The 22,983-nt window shown below is 36.5% G+C and overlaps 1 protein-coding gene across 2 annotated transcripts; it reads left to right on the top strand.

The window, feature by feature from the left end:
- The first annotated feature begins 1,431 nt into the window (after window positions 1–1,431).
- On the top strand, window positions 1,432–6,034 carry LOC149251466 (uncharacterized). Of its 2 annotated transcripts, XM_089459454.1 has the most exons (7): window positions 1,432–2,262; window positions 2,496–2,572; window positions 2,762–2,798; window positions 3,728–3,863; window positions 4,245–4,633; window positions 4,724–4,755; window positions 5,338–6,034. In XM_089459454.1, the coding sequence occupies exons 1-7, from the start codon at window positions 1,953–1,955 to the stop codon at window positions 5,707–5,709; spliced, it is 1,353 nt and encodes a 450-aa protein (XP_089315580.1). In that variant the 5' UTR covers window positions 1,432–1,952; the 3' UTR covers window positions 5,710–6,034. The 2 variants fall into 2 exon arrangements, with proteins under 2 accessions (XP_089315580.1, XP_089315579.1); XM_089459453.1 differs by having other exon boundaries at window positions 4,245–4,755.
- The last annotated feature ends 16,949 nt before the right edge of the window (window positions 6,035–22,983 follow it).

A 22,983-nucleotide genomic window follows, 5' to 3' on the forward strand; every position in this document is an offset into this window, starting at 1 on the left:
GATTGTCGGTCACTTCAACTCGTGACACAATCTAAAAGAAGCATAATTCCCATGGAAATTCGTCCAAGATACTTTGTCCGGCAAATTCCCACAAATAGACCGCATTATGTAACCAGCGACTGCCAGGAATTCCAGCCTGCCATGCCTGCCTGCTCGCTCTTCCTTTTGCCATGAATTATTTATATGAAACACTGGCACTGGGGTCCAGCATGTACCTGGGCGTTGCTGAAATGGCAATGATGCGTTGGAGACCGTAGATCGCCTCTGCGTTTATGTATGGGACCGTAGCTCAGTGGCATGGGATGCGATGCGATGTGTATTTATGGCAATGAGTATGAGGTGAAGAATCTGGTAGAGATCTGGATGGGCATGGGCATGGGCATAGTGTTTAGATGACGTAAGATTTCATAGCGCGAACGGCGGCCGTAAGTATAGAGCGAGGAAAATGGTTGGGTGGCCGTGGAGGGTGGAGCCTGGAGGAGGTAATGTTGCAGAGTGACGTCAGGGGTAGAAAGTACGACGTCACTGTTTAAATAAGGAATTTGATTGCAGGAGGTATTTACCATTGCTTTATTAGCAGATACGACAATTCGTGATAAACGTGGGTGTGTCGGCTGAGTTCTCGGTAGGTGCGGGAGAGAATTCAGTGTTTTTAAGGCAGATGCCCACCCTCTATTGGATTTTATTAATGTACCCTCTTCAACCCTAGTAACTCAAAGAACCTGTGTTAAATTTATTTCTTTGGGCGTGGTCTAAACCGGTGCCTCGAAAATCATACAAATTTCGGTATGATTGTAAGAAAATCTGGCATTCCTTTTGGAAAATCATATAAATTTCGGTATGATTTGACAAATTTTTATATAAATTTTTGAAAATCTAATTTGTAGTCGTCGAATTTCAAAATTTTGAGTGTTTTATTTTTAATGACATTGATTTTTTTTTAACCATTCAAAAATGATATAAATATTTCCATAATTAAATTTTTTAATAATGCAAAATCTATTTCCACTATCGAAAATAATTTAAACACTCTCCCAATCAAATTTGTTACCAGAAATTTACCATCGTGACTAAATTGTGAAACTATTAGACTAGGCCAGTTTTTTTTGCGGGGAATATACACAGCGACAATGTAAATGCGGTTAAGTGGCATTACGTATCTTATTTTCGGCCCCGTGTGATCGGTGTTTAAGGCGGCTACAAAACCTTAATTGTCGGATACACACATATGTCCACCCGTGGTGGCCCAGCCTCACCCTAAACAATCCCACACTTTGAAAGATACGGCAATTGGCTATCTGGGTAGATCCTATATTCGGCTAACTGTTGCATCAGCTTATGTAATGTATGAGAAGGAAGAATATTAGGATTAGGACGGATGATTGCATACATGATACTTCAGCATCAGCAACAGGAGGAGAGGTGAGGAGACGGAAAGAAAGGAGAGGTCCATTTGTTTTTTTCCAGTAATGCAGCTGCAGCTGCTGGGAACTTCCAAACCCAATATGCCTTCTCTAGCCCTTGGCCATGGCTCTAGCCTCTGCTCCTTTCTTTCCTTCTTCTTCACCGGCTTAACATCAGCCCATGTTCTGTAATCAGTACTTGGTTTCTGCTGCAATCAAATCATGATATGTGAATTTGGATTCCCTGAGTTGCCATTTTCGTATCGGAAAAGCCACTACTGTACACAAAAAACGAATCAGATCTTTGCCGTTGATCTTAATATAAGAGCTTGAGTTTTACAATTGTCCCTAGGGCCAAAACATCTCTTTTATATTTGCTTACCACCCCCTCGCTCCGACCCGACCCGACCCACCGTCCTAATGTTATTAACCCCGACCTGTTGTTATATTTATGTTTCAAAGCAGAATGAGATAGAGCAATTGGGAAAAAGCTAGGTATTGATTCATGATCGCTCTGGTACTGGTAATTTAGAGAATTCGAAGAAAAAAATGAAGCGTAACATTCATGGAGATGAAGGCCACGGAATTAGCAGGTTTCAGCTGAGCGACGATTCACGCAAACGGCCTTTGTCAGGTCATGTGGATAATTTGGAGACCAACTCGAAGCGCGTGCAGACTGAAAAAACAAATGCAAATACAAGGAGTATGAGTACTGATAGCGGAGTAAGCGAGAACGGAGGAAGGACTGAAAGCTTAGCAGTTAGACAATATGTACGTTCCAAAATGCCTCGCCTCAGATGGACTCCGGATCTACACCTCTGCTTTGTTCATGCGGTTGAACGCCTGGGAGGGCAAGATAGTGAGTATTATTTATCAATTGCAGGGCCTAAATATCAATTTTCAAGAAACACAAGCTCCTCTTGATTAATTACTAGGTCTAACATAGAGTCCAGTTTGAATTCCATGGGGTTTTGAATAATCTAAAAAGAAGGGCGGGCAACAAGTTCTTATAGGTATGTTACATAAAAAATTTACAAAAATTTAAAGCTATCGTGTGTCATGATTCCATGATTCCCACTCGAAACTGCGCAGGAGCAACACCTAAGCTAGTGCTACAGCTTATGGATGTTAAAGGCCTCACTATTGCCCATGTCAAAAGCCACCTACAGGTACTTACTTATTCACTAACCAATAATAATCCATTTCCCATGGTCTTAAAAGTGTAACAGGATCTGTGAATGTTTGCAACATTCCAGGCAGTTGCTTTGTTGAAACTTTTTTTTGGGTTGTAACCTCTTCTATAGAAATCATTGCTGCAATATTTTCGAGGCTGACTAGCGGGATTTTTCGCTACACAGATGTACAGGAGCATGAAAAATGACGAGAATGGTCAAGGTATGTTCTCAAACTGTGGCTACTTGATTAATTCGGTGCATTATGATCCTTTTGTAAATAATATTAGCGAGATAGTCTCCATACTTTGATTCGATAGTGGATTGACGAGTACCATATCTCTTCGATAGATTGCTTTTCAACTACTTTACTGCAATTCAAATAGCTGTAACTTATCTATCCTGACAAAGCATATATTTTTCTGAATTAGATCATTGCATGTCACATGAAGTTCTCAAAAATTCGTGCACGAAAAATTGGTATTGGTATTTCGTGTCCATAACCGACATTTCTAGGTCTGTGGCCTTATTTACTGCAGCTAAATCCCAGAGAGAGATCCTTATCTTGTTACGATTGATTGATTGATTATATATATATATATATATATATATATATATAATTTCAAGAAGCATCTTATTCATGATCAGAGGCATCATAACCTACAAATCACGTAAGGATATCGCAGCTGCTTCCGTAAATTTATATTTACTCACCTAGCATTCTAGGTTCTTCCAGGGTTTGTCAAATTTTTTGATATGTGGCAGTGAGTATAGATGAGATATAGAGCGAGAACTGAATTTCTTAATTCAAATGATTTGGAATTGTAGAATCTAAGTCTGCCGAGTACCCTTTGAAATAAAATTGCTAACACTTTCAGGTGCATGCCATATTTGAATTGCAGTAAACTAGCCATAGGGTTTAGAGTTGTTAGTAAACTAACCTATGTTTTCAACAGCATCCTATAGACAACTCCAAACCCTATAATGCCCATAATTATTTTGGATACATTGGCTTTCATCTTAACTCAGACGTTGAAAACAGGTCAAGAACGAAAAAACCCCACCCTTAGCAAGTTAGAGTATCCATGAAGTTTGGAATATATATATGGAGATGTCTGTCGAACACTGTTTATTTTTGTTTCTTGGATGCAGAAACAGCAGAAAATGTCGGAGGACAAGATCACATTTCGCATTACTTTTCTCACTCCAGAGCTGCATCCTTCCAACAGAACGGAAAGCAGCATCGTCATGAATCTTGGCAGCCTTTCGATCAGCGGTGTATAAAGAGGTGATTTGATATTTCACAGAATAATTTGTAAGGCTATTCTTCAATTTCTTTATCATCTTCTGAACCATATCTCCAACGGTCTCCCTCCATGATCAGAATGCAATCATACCCAATCTCCATTGCAGTACAAAGTCCTTGTATTCTTCGAAGACCTGTCATTTTGTTAATTCCCAACACGTGAAAATGTCCGCGCTCTTCTGAACAGAAAGCATATAGTCTGACAATGGCAAAATTAATCAATATTGTCTCAATTGCTTGCTTGCACATTCCTACACACCAACTCAACTCTGCTTTTTCGCAATCTAATTTCTTTGACCAACCCTAGGGTAAAATATCTAACCCTCCAAAGCATACAACCTAATGCCCTGCTATCTAATTCAGACAGGAAAGTTCGTGGAGCGGGCAAGTAGATTGGCTCTTGAGGCGTACGGGCAACAATGCGGCAGCCAACTTGAACAGCTGGAGTTGTTGCAGCCGTTTAGATTCAACTGTCATTTCTGCGCCATTAACGCTGGGAGACCCTCAATCAGATTTGCTATACCGAGACACTTTGATCGATCCAATAAACTTGGATAAACAGTATCAAGCACTGAAAGAGAAGAGATACAATGCCCTGCGACAGTACAAATGTAACTTCAAGCCAGAGCTTGAGCTCAATGAGCTCGTCTCCAAGCAAAGGAGGAGGGAAGGGATTAATGAAATCGACTGCATGCAAGGCCTTGCTAAAAAATTAATGTGGGATGCTAGAACTCCATCAAGACTGGTGCAAGGTCGAGCATCATACAACTGCAATTTTAAAAACATTCTTGAAAATAATTTAGCTTCCATGTCTGATAAATCCTTTGACTGGGAGCCTGCAGATTTGAAAAGGAAGTCTATGGATCAACTTCAGGTATATTATATTGCTAAACCTTGAACAGATTCACTCAACATTTAATGTGTACTTTAGGGTTTTTCACTTAAACTTATGTCTAATAGTATTATTCTTTTGAGATTTGATTCTTTCGGATCCATCAAATTATGTTAATAGTATTATTCTTTTGAGATTTGATTCTTTCGGATCCATCACATTATGTTGTTTGGTGGAAGTTTTGAGCTACCAAGTCTTATTCGCTTTAGATTTGATTCTTTTGGATTCATCTCATTATATTATTGGGTAGAAATTTTGAGATAGCTAAGTCTATTTATCTATTAAAGATGAGTAAGACTCGTTGGTTCACATGTTATTTACATTTTTGGCCAACAAGTCTATATATATTGAAGATGAGCACACTTACTAACTAGAAACCTCAACCCAACTAACCTAAATCAAGGTTCAGAAGCAGCAAGTTGATTTATCTATTGAATATGCTAGAAACCACAAAAATAACAGTAAAATAACTGAAATAACAGTGTAATGGATAAAAATAAATCAAATCTAAACCATTCATATCACAGAAGCCGTAACTCACAAAGTCTCATTCTCTGTTTATAGGAGGTACACGAAGTTACAGACGTGAATGGTAAGAAGAGTAAACAAATTTCAGAATGGATACAGGTCGCTGAAGGGGATGAGGAGTTTCAGAGAGAATATTGTGGCAGCTACCAACAATATCCATCGAAAAACCTTCCTGGTGAATCGGTACAATCGTGTGGCAGCGAAGATGTCGATAGCACATTATCGCTCTCTTTGTTCTCCAACAATCAGAAGAGTATAAGTGCTCATGAGTCGTCCTCCAATCTACAGGCAGTGGACACACAAGAACCAGAACCAGATCGGTGGCCATCATCAACAGATAATCTGAAGAATCATGCAGTACCCCGTGGGATTACTTTAGATCTGACAATGTCTATTGGGTACAATTGATTTCCAGCACTTTTGTAGCATCAGACACGGGTATTTCTACTATGGCTGCGTCATACTCTTAAACTGTAGTTGCATTTTTTTTACCAGTCTGATCTCGGTGACAGTGGTTGAGGATCTTACTGGAGCACCCGTTGCCCTCGCAAGCACAGTCAAAAGTTCTGTAAGGACATAATAGGTCTGTATGAATATTGGATAATACACTAGTGGTTCAGTCTAGTACCGGAAATTATACAACACGGTGTTATTTTTTTTTTACAAGTCATGAGTACTCACAGTCTACGTCAATTTATTGACCATGAGAATATAACTTTCTTACAGTTCTGAAGACGGTTGAGCTTTCATTATTTCTTCCAACTTGGTAATTCATCAATGCTATGGGAAATTCAATATAATGTTGTAAGTTCGGCAGTTCCTTCGTTCAACATTTTGTAGTTTTGATTATATCCAATGTGAATAAACACTTAGCTTTGAATCTTTTCTACTGTTCATTTTCTGTACATTATCAAATACTTCCCTAGGTACCAACCCTGGTATCTCCATGAAATGCTACCGAACCCTGGTTTTGACTGCTTTGTAATTTACTTTTACGTTCACATGGCGTGAGCTATACATGCATCTACCCACTGCAACACACTCATTTTATAAATCATTTCGTTTTTGAAGTAGTACATCGGTCCATCAAGATTTGTGATCATTAGAGGATGATATGCGTTTTTTATTTTTCTTTTTTTCTTGTAGTATAGGTGAAATGTCATAGGTGAAATGTCATATTTAAAAGAAAGGAATATATATATATATATATATATATATATATATATATATATATAATTAATTTTAAATAATAAATAAATTTGGAAAAATTTAATAATTTACAACTCAGTCAATAAATTTGGAACGATGAGATGTTTAAGTTAAACTATTATTATCGTTATTTTATTTTATTAGTATAAATAGTAGTTGGAAAAGTTTTAAAGATGCTAGCAGCCTCGTACACATATTATTAAGAACGTTAAGTTGAAGATGATAACTAGCCCTAAAGCCCTCTTAGGTTTGTGCTAGCAGATCTTTCCTGATTTATTTATATAAGTATTAAAAGGAGCATTAAAAGGAATAGAGGATATATATATATATATATATATATATATATATATATATATATATATATATATATATATATATATATTTTGTGGGAAACCAATATTCTAATTGATTTTTTTATATAATTGTTAATTTTTATTATGACTAAATCGGAGACAATTTTTTCATATAACCTTAACGCAAGGACCTATTCAATCTTCCAAATGTTTTTTTGGGATAATATATAGCAAAACTTGTTTTTAAGTGAACGAAATAACGTAAAATATTGTCTTTTTGACTATGATCTTAAGATCAATATATAAATGAATATATAAAATGCCATACACAAACAAAAACATGCCCTACACAAGCAAAATGACCATGGTTAATGGATTACTCTTTGTTATGAGGTTTTTAAGTTCTAATTCAACGGAGGGTTTTAGTTTTTAATTTCATTCGTGCACTAGTTACTATAGCGGTTGATATTATGAGGAAGAGGGGAAGAACTTGCAACGTCATCCCAAAGAAATTTTGTAGGAGTTAATTTTTTTTTGTTCATGGATTAACTTTTCATGTTTTTTCTAATTTTGTTTTTACCATTTTCTATTTAAAAAATGATTTATTCAATAATTAAATTATTTTATTTTTAAAATTATTATTTTTATAAATATTCTATAATTTTTTTAAAATTTTACATATTTTTACAAAAAAAAATTTGTATATTAAAAATTATAATATTATATTTTAAAATAAATTTTTATCTTTAAAACTATTTTTTATTTTTTTTATTTTCTTTTAAAAATAATAATAATAAAAAAAAAACAAAAACACAATAAAACTAAAATATACAAAATGATAAAAACATTTTTTTATAATAATAATAATAATAATAATAATGAAAAAAAAAAACAATTTTAGTGAGATGATAAGGAATTACAATTTTTTTTTTGTTATACTAAAAGTTAAATGAATAATAATTCTACAAAGTTTGATATTTTAGAGGGTTTTTTTTTTATTAATTGTGGTTTTTTATAAATTACTTTTTAAATAATATATAATGATATTCAATAATGACATTTAAAATATAAATTTATTATTGTAGATATATATAGTGACATTCAATAATGATATTTAAAATATAAATTTATTATTATAGATATTTTTTATTATAGGTATTCACCATTGACATTTACATGAAAGTGAACTACTCATTACAAAATTGATATGTTGAGAGGTAGATAATAATACTTTTTTCTAATTCTGAGGAGGTCTTTATCTCCATATTTTTATCTCAAAGATTGCACAAGGTTGTCATAGTTTCATTCTTCTAATCTAGTAGTTATGAAATATGAATTTGGATGTCTTACATATCCGTAGGTGTGTCACATACCCCGGTAACCTCGCATGTAAAAGTAGGGAGTTAGAATTTTTTTTATACAATTACCACAAGTAATTAATCAATTCACAACTCCACAAATCATCACTAACCATTAGATATACTATTCATTAGTACATCAAGTAAATTGCCATCAAATACAGTAAATTTCATAACCATTGCATAACCTTCAACCATCACTGTAATAACAAAAACTATCTCATGAATCCATGCATCCATTTCTTGATATCCTTAACCATGTTAGATAATCATGTATTAAGACATTATGGTTGTCACATCAAATAAAGAGCCATCATCATCAAGGACCCATCATTATCAACAGACACATAAGGCAATCACATCAATCACACCATAGGACACATAAGGCAATCACATCAATCACACCATAGAACACGGATATACCCTGGAAACCCTGTAGGGTGAAAACCAGCAAACGTTTAATCTTATTATTAAACGCTCGTGAGGGTTTTCACCCCTCACTCAATGGCTTATAAGGGATTCCATCCCTTAACCATTGTTATTAAAATCATTACAATGAATTATCATTAAGCTATCACATAACTAGCTATAAGCTAATACAGTTTTCATGTAATCTTTTATTTACATACCGCCACATGCAATAATCCTTGTGGCATAATTGTTCTAGCAATGGACAATACTGCAGCTTAGACTTATCTGCATGGACGAATAATCCTTATCCCGTCAATGTTAAACATCACTTTCCTTGGGCACCAACCGCCATCGTTTCCTGTCAATGCTGTTGACAACAAGCTTGGCAACAATATTAGATACATTATCAATAATTCATTAAACAACCCTTAAAAAGGATCTTTTATCTTCTACTCATCTGCATGAGCAAGCATAACATACTAACTCACTAGTACCTCTATTCAAGTAACTTCTTGTTCTACTTTACACAAAGCTTATTCACACTGGTACATATCTCTCTCTAAGAGATCAAACCATTAGTTTACAAGTCCATGTTTTTTTCCTAAAACATATAACACAATGGTCAAGGTTTATCATAGTTTTGCTAACATACAAAGAACACATCTCCCTAACACGATGACTGTTCTTTGAGCCATTAGCTTATCCTAATATCCCTTCTTTAATATATGCAGTGGACATAGTCTTTTAAAGATACAAGCATGGACTCATTAAGTACTTCTTTAACCAAGAAAAGAGATAAATTAATCAATCTTTTACCCTATTCATTACCACATGCATTAACCTATTCTCTTCACAAGAGAACATATAAAATCAATCATTCTTCTAATGCATGTACTAAAATTCTCTCTATAAGAATGCAGTTACTTATCTTTAGATCTGGGCGTGAGTATTCAGAACTGTTGAATTTGGCACTAAATGTTTCCTCTGCTTCATTTTTCCCTTTTCAATTGCGCGCCGTCTCATCACCTCGATTCTGTGTGGTCAAACACCGATTTTCCTCTGGAAACTCGAGGTCCAGTTCATTGACAGGAGCATGATCAGGGATGTCTCCTGAATGTCTAGCTCGCATCTGTTTCACCCGTTGTCTGTGATATTCCAAATATTCATGTTTTTCCTTCTTGCGGTCTCATGGGCGTCTGTTCCACCTTTCACAACCCTTTTTGCAGTCCCCTCGGCGTCTGCCACACCTTTGACAGCCGGGCGTCCAGGAGGAAGTCCAGATGAACGGTCCTCGACCCCTGAAGTCCACTCTGTTCTTGGAGCCATGCCGTGAGGAGACATGCACCCAATTCCAGACAAAAGTTGCAATTCTTTGATTAAACTACAGCCACTGTATAGTGTGCAGTAACTATAATGAGTCCTGTGACTGGTAAACGCAGTTTGGACTGTTGCTTGCTCGAGCGTTACTTCTCCAGAGTTCAAATAAAGTCCAAAAATGTTTGGCAAAAGTCCCCGGTTGACAGGAACCGAATCGCAGTAGTTGAGTGCAAGTAGAAGGTCAGTCTTCCAATCGCCCCTCCTCCTTCCATAAGAGCACACTTATCTTTCCTTGAAAAATGGAGGTGTAACTGTTAACCGTCATCATGGCTAGCAAACGTAAGGCGAAGAACCCGGAACCATTCGATCTCATCCCGTTTCCCATCAAGAATCAGTTATTACCGGTGTAGAGGACAAATGGGTGTCCGCCTGGCACCGTCGTTAATGGTGGGTACATGGTTATTATCATTACATGGGTCGCGGGTTCAAACCTGCGGTCGCACGTGGTTTTCGCTTTGACATATAACCATCACGTTGATTGTCAAGTTTATCACCTGTTACCCACCGTCGGAAATCATTAACTATTATAGCTATCACGTTGTTCAACTTCTCGTGAAGTTTGGCTAACAATCGTGAAGTGAAGAACCCGAAGAGGAAGTTATTGGTGATCAACGATATCCCTCGCTGCTTCCCTGTCGGTCCATAAGATTTGAGTGGCTTGAATAATAAGATAGTGAGTTATTGATGATCGGATGAGTTTTCTCTACTCCCTCGCCGACCCATGAGGAAACATGCCACTGGAAATTTGAAATTACCATAAAACATAGATCAAACAAAATTCAGATAATTATTCAGCAAATAAAATAGACCTTCTCCGATTCGGAGATGCTCACTATCACCATTCAGAATCTGCACTCTGCATTCATCTATTGCTTTGCTCAAAACCAACACGAAGTTAAACTCCGCATTCTGTCAAAAATATTTACCATAGGGATGTTACAAGGTGTCTCTTAACACCTTCCAATAAGTAGAGTGATAGCAATGGACACATTTCCATGTGCTTAGAGGCCTACATGAATGGCAATGGAGAAAAAATATTATGTTGAGCATTCACATTTCTTCATGCCCTTTTTGAGATCCTTTATCTCAACATGTATATAACATCAAAGTAGTGGTGAAGCATTGTACCTTTGGTCTATTAAGGTTTTCCAGGGAGGAGAAAGTTAAGATTGAGAAGAAGTCATGGTCACTCCAAAGAGATCCTTAACACTTTGAATTGACATATTGATAAACCTAGTTTCAAAGAAAAAAGAGATGCTAAAATAATCCAATGGTGCTAGGAAAAGTGGGTGCCAAGGCATTTGAGGAGGGCATCCAAGGAGGAGAACTAAAGATTGAGAAAGATGGGAACTGGGGGAGACCTTTATATATTGGAGGGACACCTCTCACAAATTAGCATCATGATTGGGGGGAGGGGGTTAAAGGAGGTGTCAATTTGTGTAGGTTTGGCTAGAGGGGCCTTCGATGTTGCATGCAAATGTTAGAGAGAATAAAAGAGAATGAAATACACATGTACCTTCTCTCACACAAAATAGTGCAATGATGTGTGGCAATTGGGCTGGGTTTGGTTGGGTGGTGGGAGGGAATGTTGGAGGGGGTGTGGGAGGGGGTTTGGAGTAATTTCCCAACATAATAATTCATTGATGTAATTAAGGTTGGTAGATTTTTCTTTGCCCCTTATTGGCATGGCATGGAGCACGTGGTGGTTGATATCAGGCATGTGGTCTTCACTAAGTGAACCTGTGACATAGTTCATGCAGGCATAGGATATTAAATAATACCTCTAATTTCACTAGATATTGATAAATACCTTCCAAAATTCTTTTGTTGAACCTTATTTCAAATACATCTCTCCAATTTAAATAAAGATCCATTTTTACTAGATATCTCTTATTTTTAGGAAATACCACTTTTCACAGCCCCAAAAACCTATATACCCCCTTATAACCCATATCTTGTCCTTAATGCCTACGATATATGAACCCCTTTTGTCACAGTTTTAATACCCCCCTTATGAATGAACATGATAATATATTGGTTAATATGGTGAATCCCCATGATAGAAGAAACTCCAATTTTGTATGAAAACATGATCTACAATGGTCAACCTTGCATTCACCTACTTATCCATATTAGAGTTATATTAAGTTGAATTTCTCCCCATTTAAAATTAAAATTGTTTGACATAGTTTAATGAGATATAAACTAGTTAGGAGAATACTCTAATAACTATTATTTAATCACCTATCACATTTAGGTTCTTTACTGGGTTTTCTTTGAACAAGCGATCTAATATGAATACATCCACTTCTTTTTTTATGAAATAACTACATATTACAATTATTTTGATATCATATGTCTATGCATTTACTTAACCTAGTCCCCAGACACCCACCTCCCCCGCGTGAGACTAATTTTAATTTCTTTGTAATAATTATTAATTATAAATATTTTAATACTATATAATGTATTTATTAACTTATCCACAAACATCTTAATCTTATTTAAACTTATAGGATAATAAAAATGTGGTGACTGTCAAAGTAAGATAATAAAAGTGAAGCGAAGGTCAAAGTTGGAGTAGGGATGTTCATTTATAATAAATGCAAATCTTCATTGTGGAAAGAAATGTAGAGATTTTGAATAATTTAACACATATTCACAGAGATTATCTTGATCATACAATTATAAGCGGAACATGTATAATACATAATCTCCTCTACGTTGATCATCAATTTACAGAAGCAGAAACATTCACAGGCACACATAGAAGCATCAATCAAACTCATTAACACAATATGTATCCCGAGGAAAGCATCTCGCTAAAAACCCCACACTATCTGTATATTATATTGATTGAATCATGTAACATTACAAAGTACAATGCTTATCACAAGCAATCCAGTACCAACTCCACCTGTTACACACAATACAACTCAGATATGATCTCCAAATCTATTCCACTGCTTGCCTGCCTCCACTGCTCAATACCTGCTCAAGAACTGATGAGAATGGCTTCCCAAACTCATATTTCACCTCAAAATAATCACTCACACTTTGTTGGACGTGAGCAAAGGCTACAATACTGGGCAAATACGTGAGCAAACTCATTGGCATCCTCAATCCCTTGATTGTGCAAGATCTGGTGCACAACTATAGTCACAACTGATAGCAATCTGATTCTCTAACGCCTGTCCCTGCTGAACTGAACATGCACTGACATGCAACTGAGTTAACTGATGTATTCTATAGTTGCATAATGAGTTAATAACTTGTGAATTAATTAATAACTAATTCACCCAACTCATCTCTAGTCTATTGATCAGTTAGACTAAATACAACTAGTTTAACAAAGCTAAACTGAACACAACTCCATCAACTGTACCTCCAATCCACTAAACTCAACTCACTTGAGTTCTAACTAAAGTCATGCATGCAACAACTCAACTGACTCATAAGAAAAGCATATTTCCTTCTGACATCTGCATGTGCCACCTCTGTAGCTCAAACTGAAGTGCTCCAAGAGAATAAGATCAAGTTTATAGTCCAAATATTATTATGAGACAATAATATTTGACTTTTCTATTTTTGACAGCTAGTCTAAAAATAGACTTTGATCACTCACACTGTGATCACTCACGCTTTGATAAAAAATAGAAGTCCATCTATTTTTCCCAACTTGACCAATCATCCATAAACAGCAACCTACAATCCATAGACATGATCCATATGTCTAAAAATAGACATAGTCTAAAAATAGACTCGCGCCAAAAATAGCCTGCGAGCCCACTTAGTGAAGGCAACTCTTTTCACTAAGCTCCATCATCTTGTTGCACTCTCAACAAGCATTTCTTGTTGCACACTTTTCAACAAGAAAATGCACATTTTTGTTATATATCGAGTGAAATAATCCATTATCAAAATTAATATTTATCAATATCAACTAATTTTATTGTTAATTACACAACCAATTATAATTTTTGATTATTGATGTTATCCTTTGTATAAATTCATATTTACTTGAGTTATTTATTTAAGCATTACTTACTTAGTTGAGCCGAGAGATTCATTCTATAGCCCCGTATGATGTGTAAGGGTGTCTGTCCCTCATCAAAGTTGAAGTTTTGCTATGTCGACTAGAATTTTAAATTCTAAAAATAAAACAATTAAATAACTATAAAAAAACATCTAAATAATATTAGCTCATAAAAAAATTTATATGTGAAGAAATTGGATCTCTCTCGACTCATGTTAAATCTGCATTTAAGACAGATCTATATTAGTGATATAAACGACCAAAAAAACTTTAATCTCCTTATGCAAAATCCCTATACTATTCGTAGTTTAGTGTTTGTAACTAAGCCTCTCCATGCACACATTAATTATGCTAAGACACAAATAAACTGAGGAATTCCTTGCACCATTTATATCTCTATAGGGAATTATCGACAAAGGATTTCCATAATCATTGACTTCTCTCATAGAGTACCCCATGGATTCAAATTGGCCTGAATTATCAACTAACATATGATAGTTGACATATTCATTAAAGAATGATTTCAATAGAATCTTGCGATTTTCAGATTAGATTTAGCCTTAATCATTGTTTTCCATGATCATTGATGAAATTATATTTTTTAATTAATTATGATTTCAATAGAATCTTGCGATTTTCAGATTAGCTTTGGCCTTAATCATGGTTTTCCACGATCATTGATGAAAGTATTTTTTTTAATTAATTAGATGGCCAAGAATGAAATACAAACACACATCGAACCATTGATTCCCTATAAAAAAAAAAAAACTTGGGACTCGGGACTGGTAAGAGCTAGGGTTTACAGAAATAATCAAGTGTTGCACACCATGGAGGGGCGTAAGGGGGGAGCACCACTCCCTCCGTGGCAAGAAGCCATTGGAGGTAGAAAAAGGTTTTTCAAGAGGAGGGAAACTGGACAATGGAGACTCTCAAGAGAAGTATAATAGGAGGGAGGAAGCCAAAACAGAAAAAGGAGAAGAGAAAAAGAATCAAGAAGCAGAAAAAAAAAAGTGGTCCATGTAAGCCTAAGACCACTATCACACCTAGAGTGGTGTTAAGTGATCCAGCGCTGCAGGCGCATAGGGATCACATGACGACTTACGCTATCATTTGTAAATTCATGGGGTTATGGCCAACAAAGAAGGTGCTACAGGCATGGATTAAAAATCATTGGAAACCTAAAGGGGACATAGACCTACACCTTGGATCAAAGGGTTTCTTCACTGTAGTTTTCACTAACATTGAGGATAAAGACAGGGTGTTTGAAGGAGGGCCCTACTTCTATGCAGCTGCAGGCCTCTATATGCGGCCTTGGATGATGAATTTTGTCCTGGAGCACGAGACTTTCACTTCGGTCCCGGTTTGGGTATGGCTCTACTCCTTACCACTAGATTACTAGCAACCAGAATCATTATCAGCAATAGGAAACAAACTAGGGCATTTTGTTAAAATATCTGAGGCAACTAGAAGGGGAAAGTACACTTCCTTTGCCTGTATATGTGTGGAGATGGATCTCTCTAGAGCTCTACCGGATGAAGTGATCCTGGAAGTTTTTGATGAAGAATGGGTACAAGCAGTGGATTATGAACATATTCCTTTCAGATGCTGCAAATGCCATGAACATGGGCATCTATTCAGGGACTGCCCTCTCAACAATATAGAGAGCAGAAGTAAGGTTATAGTAGGGAAAGAATCTGATAGCTTTCACAAGGTGGGAAATAGAGGTAAAGGAGGGAAAAGGTTACAAAAAAACAACAACAACAAGGAAAAGCAGACAAGCCAGAACAGGTACAAGGTACTAGAAGAAGAAGAGGAGTTAGAAAAGGAAAATCAGACCATGGAGGACAGCCTAGGGGAGAAGGATAAGGAATAAAATATGGAGGAGATACAAGATATTAACCAACAAAAGGAGACTATGATGAGAAATGACCCCGAGTGAGGTGGAAACGGAGGATCATGAACTGTAGGATATTCTCGAAAGAGAACATCTAGATCTGGAAAAATTCCTGAAACAGGGAACCACGGAAGGTATGGATTCATTACCTCAAGAGGAGTTTAATAGAGTGCAACAACTGTTTCTGTGGAGAACTCAGGCAAAAGGGTTGGGAGGTAAAAGAAACCTCGAGAGACAGGACAATGAAGGGGTGAAAACCTTGAAAACCACATCAAGACTCGCTCCTAGAAACCTAGGAAGGAAAAGGGGTAGAAAGAAACAAAACAAGTTACTGATAGAATGTGGAAAACTGATGATAGATTCAGGTAAGATGAAAGATCTAACCAGCTACTCTTTTACAAATCTTTCTTAATGAAGCTCACATCTTGGAATATTAGAGGTCTAGGAAGTAAAAGGAAGCAAAGGAATCTTAAAAATAGAATGAAAGAAGAAACACCAGACATGATTTTCATCCAGGAAACTAAATGTTCAATTCAAAAAATAAGAGAAATACACAACAAATGGCTTAATAGATATGAATTTCTAGAAGTCAAAGCAGAAAAAATAGCAGGAGGTATTCTCACACTTTGGAACCCTCAAAGAATAGGAATAGTGGATGCTGAAGCATCTAGGAATATTTATCAGTGGTTATTTGGCCCTTGGGAGATAGGGAAATTTATTTAATCACAAATGTTTATGGTCCTCAAAATCCTGATGACAAACTCAGACTGCTTACTTCTCTATAGGATCTAAGAGATAGACATTCAAGAATACCATGGATTCTAGGAGGGGACTTTAACATGATCAAATCCCTGTCAAAAAAAAGGGTGGGACCAGAACTCTAGGCAGAGACTCTATAGCATTTCATAATTTTATAAACAAAATGAAGCTAGTTGACACAGAGACAATTAATGGCCTCTTTACATGGAACAAAAAAAGAGGAGGAGAGTCTCAAGTTGCCTCAAAGCTAGATAGATTCATTATCTCAGAGGACTTTATGCTCACAGGCCTTGATATGATAGTGAGGATTCTCCCCTTTAGTGGCTTGGACCATTCACCTGTTCAACTTGAGGCGTCCTGTATAGGAACCCCAAAAAATAGACCTTTCAGTTTGAAAATATCTGGATCTCCCATCCAAACTTTATTAGCAACATTGAAAAATGGTGGAAAGAAGATTTGTAGATCCAGGGGATGAGAATGTTTCTATTACACAAAAGATTGAAACATAACAAAATCAGGCTCAAAGATTGGAATAAGAATGAGTTTGGCAATATTTTTGAAGCTAAAAAAGTTGTTGAAAGGAAAATGCAGGAAATTAACCGGACCCTAATCACCGATGGCTTTAATGGGGAAAGAAATGAACAATCTAAAAAACATCAACAGGAATGGGGGGACTTATGCAAACAAGAGGAAATATTTTGGAGACAAAAATCAAGAGTACAATGGCTAAAAGAAGGGGATAGAAACACACAGTTTTTCCACAGATCTACAATGGAGCACAGGTCTCACAACAAGATCTCAACAATCAAGGATTCCAGAGGCAACCATCTCAATACCCACAAAGAGATAGAAGATGTGTTGGTTCAACATTTTCAAGGCATAGCAGAGGAACCTCTCTTAGATAGATCACAATTTATCAGTGACTTCACAAAGCACATTCCTAAGCTAGTAACAAGAGAAGACATAATATTAATAGACCGGTGAATGAAGAGGAGGTTAGTGAAGTCATCAAAGATATGCAGAATGGAAAAGCACCAGGCCCGGATGGTTTCAATGTAGATTTCTTTAAATCATGTTGGAGTATTGTCAAGCAAGATATATTGAATGTGGTGGAAGACTCTAGGAATAATAGAATGGTATTGGAGGTGCTCAACACATCCTTCATCTCCTTGATTCCAAAACATGACAATGCTATGACACCAGACAGATTCAGACCTATATCTTTATGCAATGTGGTGTATAAAATAATTTCCAAAATAATTGCCAACAGACTTAAACCCCTTCTTCCTACTCTGGTTTCTGTGGAGAAAATGGGATATGTGGAGGGCAGACAAATTCTCAATAATATCATTCAAGCTCATGAGGTGGTTCACTCAATGATAAGTAAAAGGCAGGTAGGAATGATTATGCAATTGGACCTAGAAAAGGCTTATGATAAGTTAAATTGGGCCTACATCAGGAAGGTCCTTCTAGCTTATGGATTTGACCACAACTGGGTAAGATGGGTAATGGCCTTGGTGACTACCTCTAGTTTTTCAATACTGGTAAATGGTTCTCCATCAAAGAGATTTAATCCTTCAAGAGGCCTCAGGCAGGGAGATCCTCTCCCCCCCTTTCTTTTTATTCTTATGATGGAAGGACTAGGCCGAGCTATCAAGTCCGCTAAAGAAGCAGGTAAGATCCAAGGTCTCAAACTATCTAGGAACGGACATGCATTAACACATCAACAATTTGTAGATGACACCATGCTACAGGGCATTTCCACGGTCAAGGAAGCACTAGCTTATAAACAAATCCTGCGAGACTATGCTATGGAGGCGGGTACGAAGGTAAGCCTCTCCAAATCAAAGATTTTATTTTTCAATACTAATATTGCTATTCAGAGAAACATTTCCAGAATTCTAGGCTTTCAAAGAGATATGCTACCATCCAAGTATTTGGGAGTACTGCTCACAAACAAGTCTCTGAACAAAACATTATGGGAGCCTGTGATTAATAAGCTGCAGGACAAGACTTGCAAATGGACAAGCAGGTCTTTGAACTTGGCAGGCAGGCTGGTGCTTACAAAAGCTGTCCTTCAATCAATTCCCATCTTCATGTTTTCAGCCCTTCCAGCTCCAAAAGGAGTTATGCAACAATGCAGAAATATCCAAAGAGATTTTCTTTGGGGCAAAGGGGAAGAAAAGAAGAAATGGGCCTTGGTAGCCTGGGAAAAGATATGTAAACCTAAAACACACGGAGGTTTAGGACTGGATGATCCTGAAGTGCTAAACAAGGTTTTGGGGGCAAAATTATGGTGGAGATGGATAAAAGATTCAGATGCTCCTTGGGCACAAATTTGGAACCAGAAATATGCAAGTAATTGGCAAGACAAGGACCATATAAGAATGTATGGAATCATAAAAGGCTCCCACATCTAGAATAAAGCTTGGGAGAATAGAGGCATAGTTCAGAAAAATAGCTTCTAGGAAATTAGAGCTGGAGACCTTGCATGGTTTTGGGAGGATAAATGGCAACAGGAACCTAAGTTGTTAAGAGAAGACTTTGCAGATCTCAAGCATGATACTGACACCAAAGGGTTACTCTGAGTAAATGAATTTTGGGATCAGACAAATAGCGAAGGAAAATGGAGAACTTGGAGGGAAATGGATTACAGGGATAATGGCCCCTTGAAAGCACAGGCTGATGCTCTAACAGACATCCTGAATCAAAGAAATATCCTGATATTAGCTGATTCTGACCAACTAAGATGGGGCAATAATAATGAAGGCACCTTTAACCTTAAAGAGGCAAAATGCATAGCCCTTGAGATTGATTCTACAAAACCGGATGGGGTTTGGAAGAATCTTTGGAAGAATCAAGGATGGATGAAAACCAAACTGTTTATGTGGCTAGTGCATCATAAGAAAATTCTGACCTGGGAGAACATCTGGAAAAGGGGTGTTTCTGGCCCATCCAGATGCCAGTTATGTGAAGCACAAGATCAAACCTTGGAGCACCTTCTCAACCTCTGCATATTTACTTCCACGTTGTGAGATGGGATTGCCAAAATATTTCGACAAACAGATAGGGACAGAGGAACCATTACCAATACCCTAAGGAATTGGAGGAGAAACTTCTATGATTATGAAATGGTAAACAAAGCTTGGGCTTTAGCTCCTAGCTTCCTAATTTGGGACGTCTGGAAAGAACGCAACAATAGAATTTTCAAAAATAAAAAGAGTTCCTCCCAGAGTATCATGGAACAAATTTTAAAATAGCTCAAGGAGATAGTTGGGACTTTAATGCAAACACCCCCTAATAACCTCCCTTCAAATGCTGATGTGCATATACTACTTCAGTTGTATGCAAGGGCTTATTCCTCAGGGATATATGAAATGTAACATAGATGGGGCCTCAAAAGGAAATTCGGGCATGGATGGTTACGGGGGAGTGATAAGGGATGAACAGGGCTGTATACAATACATTTTTCATTGTAATTTTGGAAGAGCCACAAACAATATGGCGGAGCTTATGGCCCTAGAGCAATGTTTAGAAATCCTGAAGAACAACAATATTCAAAACATCATAATTGAAGCAGAATCTAAGTTGATTATCAATTCGGTCAAGAGAATCTGTTGTGGTTTGGCTCTGGAAGAAGTCTCGAGACATTGGAGGCTTCTTCAGGTCTATCAAAGAATCCATCACCACCTTCAGAGCATGAGAACCTTAAGGTTCATGCATGTGCGCAGGACTGCCAATAAATTGGCAGAGATACTAGCCAATAAAGATGTGCTCTATGCTAAGAGCAGCAATAAGTATAGATGGAAAGAGGTTCCCTATGGCAGATTGAGGGATGATTGTCTCAACAAAGCAAATGTGGACCGAGAAATCCATCAGAATAGGGGATGCTAGCAGATCACAACAGTTGGGCTTTAGTAGATACACAATCAACATGAAGTGGTTTTCCAGGGATAATTTTGAAAATGACATTCAGCCCTTTGTCAGCTATATCAGCCCAGAACAGCTTAAACCTATGGTTCTAGGGTGGGCGAGGATTTATAGCAAGAAGATTTATTTAAACTATCTTTCACCACAGATCAACTCAACTTTGCTCTGCAGGGAGATGGGGTGGGGAGTTTCCAGTCAGAAGGAACAGTGGAATTCCTACCATAGATATGGTTATGTTGGCAATGGACGCAGCGAATCAGTGATTTTTTAATTCATACTATGGCTATGATGGTTTTCGGGTTTTCAGAAAGCCTCATTACCTGAAGCGGTTTCCTTGAAATGAGCCCAATGCCACTCATTGATTGACACTTGTCACAGGAAGGAAAGAGAATACTGCCTTTATCAGGCAAGTATTCCTCCTACTTCTCTTCTATCTGATATCCCTCTCAACTGTTGGATCAAACAGTAGTGGATCATTGGCCGAGATTTAAGATGCATGTTGGTGGGTCCGAGTCAGATTCTTGGCTTCCTCAGTGGAACTGAAATCTTCTATGTACAAGATCTAATTCATCTTTATGTCCACCGCTTATTATTCTATACCACCCTCAAGGTGGTTTTTGGTTCATCAGATGCCCTCAACTCTGGAAGTGGTTTCCTAGAAATGAACCCAATGCCACTCATCATGCAACACGTGGCTCTAGCAGGTGAGAGAATACCACCCTCATCGGGTGGGTATTCTCACGGCTTCTTTTCTACCCGATATGTATTTCAACCATTGGATCTTGCAGTGGCGGATCAACGTCTCAAGATCACTGTGCATGTTGGGGGGTCTGGGTCAGATACTTGGTTTCCTTAGAGGGCCCGTTTTCTGTATGTGGTGGGCCTTATCTCCTTTTTAAATACTCTGCTATGCAAGAAGGAACAAGTACTTTTGTATCATTTAGTTTCTCGCTCGTTGGATCTTGGAGGATGGGTCAAGTGATTCAGTAGTCTCTTAGCTCAGGTCACGAGACGTTGGCTCTTTCCCCAAGGCGCCTAGAGATAACCACATCTCTAGCCATTTTCTACCCTCTGTTTTTGTATTTTATGTAATTTATTTCATACAGAGAAATGAAAATAAGGTTTGACTCTTGCTCAAGCAAAAAAAAAGAAAATACAAACACGCACCATGAAAATAACATAGAAATCATAAATGGATACTATTTATATAAGATTCTTGAAATATGTAATAAATAAAAGCTATTTTTATTTTTAATTTAAAATGGTCACATATAGAAGTAATCAAGATCTCTCTTTATTACAACTCTAAATCAAATACAAATTTGTAGTATAAATTTCGCAAATAAAATTATTTATTTTAAATATAACTTAATACATATTATATTTAGGTTTATGAACCAAAAAAAATTAAAACATAATAGAATTGTGACCATTAGAGAGGCATATTCATTTCTTTAAATATGTACTAATCGAAGCACATAATTGATAGATATCTAGCATTAAGCACATTGAATACATCATCATTCAATACATTTTATTAAACATTAAAATAAACTTATAAGATATGAATATTAGAAAATAACATCATAATGATTCCATTTACACAAGTGACAAAAAAACTTAGTCATCGAGCATTGTTTCATCACATGTTGCATGCATTCACATTCAAGTTTTATCACTTGAGTCTTGAATAACACCAATCTATTTAATTACTTTACAAAAAACACATATTTAGGTTTGGCATGAAGGATCACCATGTCTTTTCCAAATATACTCCACTTAATTTTCTTGTGCAAGTCAATTTTATATATATATATATATATAATATTGAAGGGTTTCTTTAAATATTTCATATGCAATTATTTATATCAACAAATTGAGCACAATCACCTATAGTAGATTGAGTATAAAATTTCCAGTAATTTTTTAAAGAAAAACTTTAAAACTCTTTTAATATCATAGATAGAAATATCCATGGGTAGCCAATTTTTTTCCAACACTATTTAGATCATGAAATTAGGTCCGAAGAATCTGATGGGTAGACCTAGAATGGAGATTATAGATCCATATGGCATGGATACCTCTTAAACTTAGTTTAAAACTAAAAAGGAACGCCTATAAACTCATTTTATTAAAATTAAATCAACTTATATAGGTTATCAATTCTCATTGCACCATAAGGATTCTAAATGAATACCATATAATGAGCTTGTTAACAAATAAATAACACATCAACAAGAGATTATTTTTCTTTAATTTGGTAAGTTAGGCTACATTATATTACTTCATAAAATCAAATTACATGTTTGATTTATCTTGTTGTTTCTGTTGGCTTTTCGATTGGGAATATAAACCAATAGAACAATAGAATTTTTTTTGATAGGTAAAAACCATGCCTATTTGTCCAAAGCTCAG

The sequence above is a fragment of the Pinus tabuliformis genome, chromosome 7, assembly GCF_031772625.1.
Source record: "Pinus tabuliformis cultivar Carrire ecotype Pingquan chromosome 7, CPIR1, whole genome shotgun sequence".
Classification (NCBI taxonomy): domain Eukaryota; kingdom Viridiplantae; phylum Streptophyta; class Pinopsida; order Pinales; family Pinaceae; genus Pinus; species Pinus tabuliformis.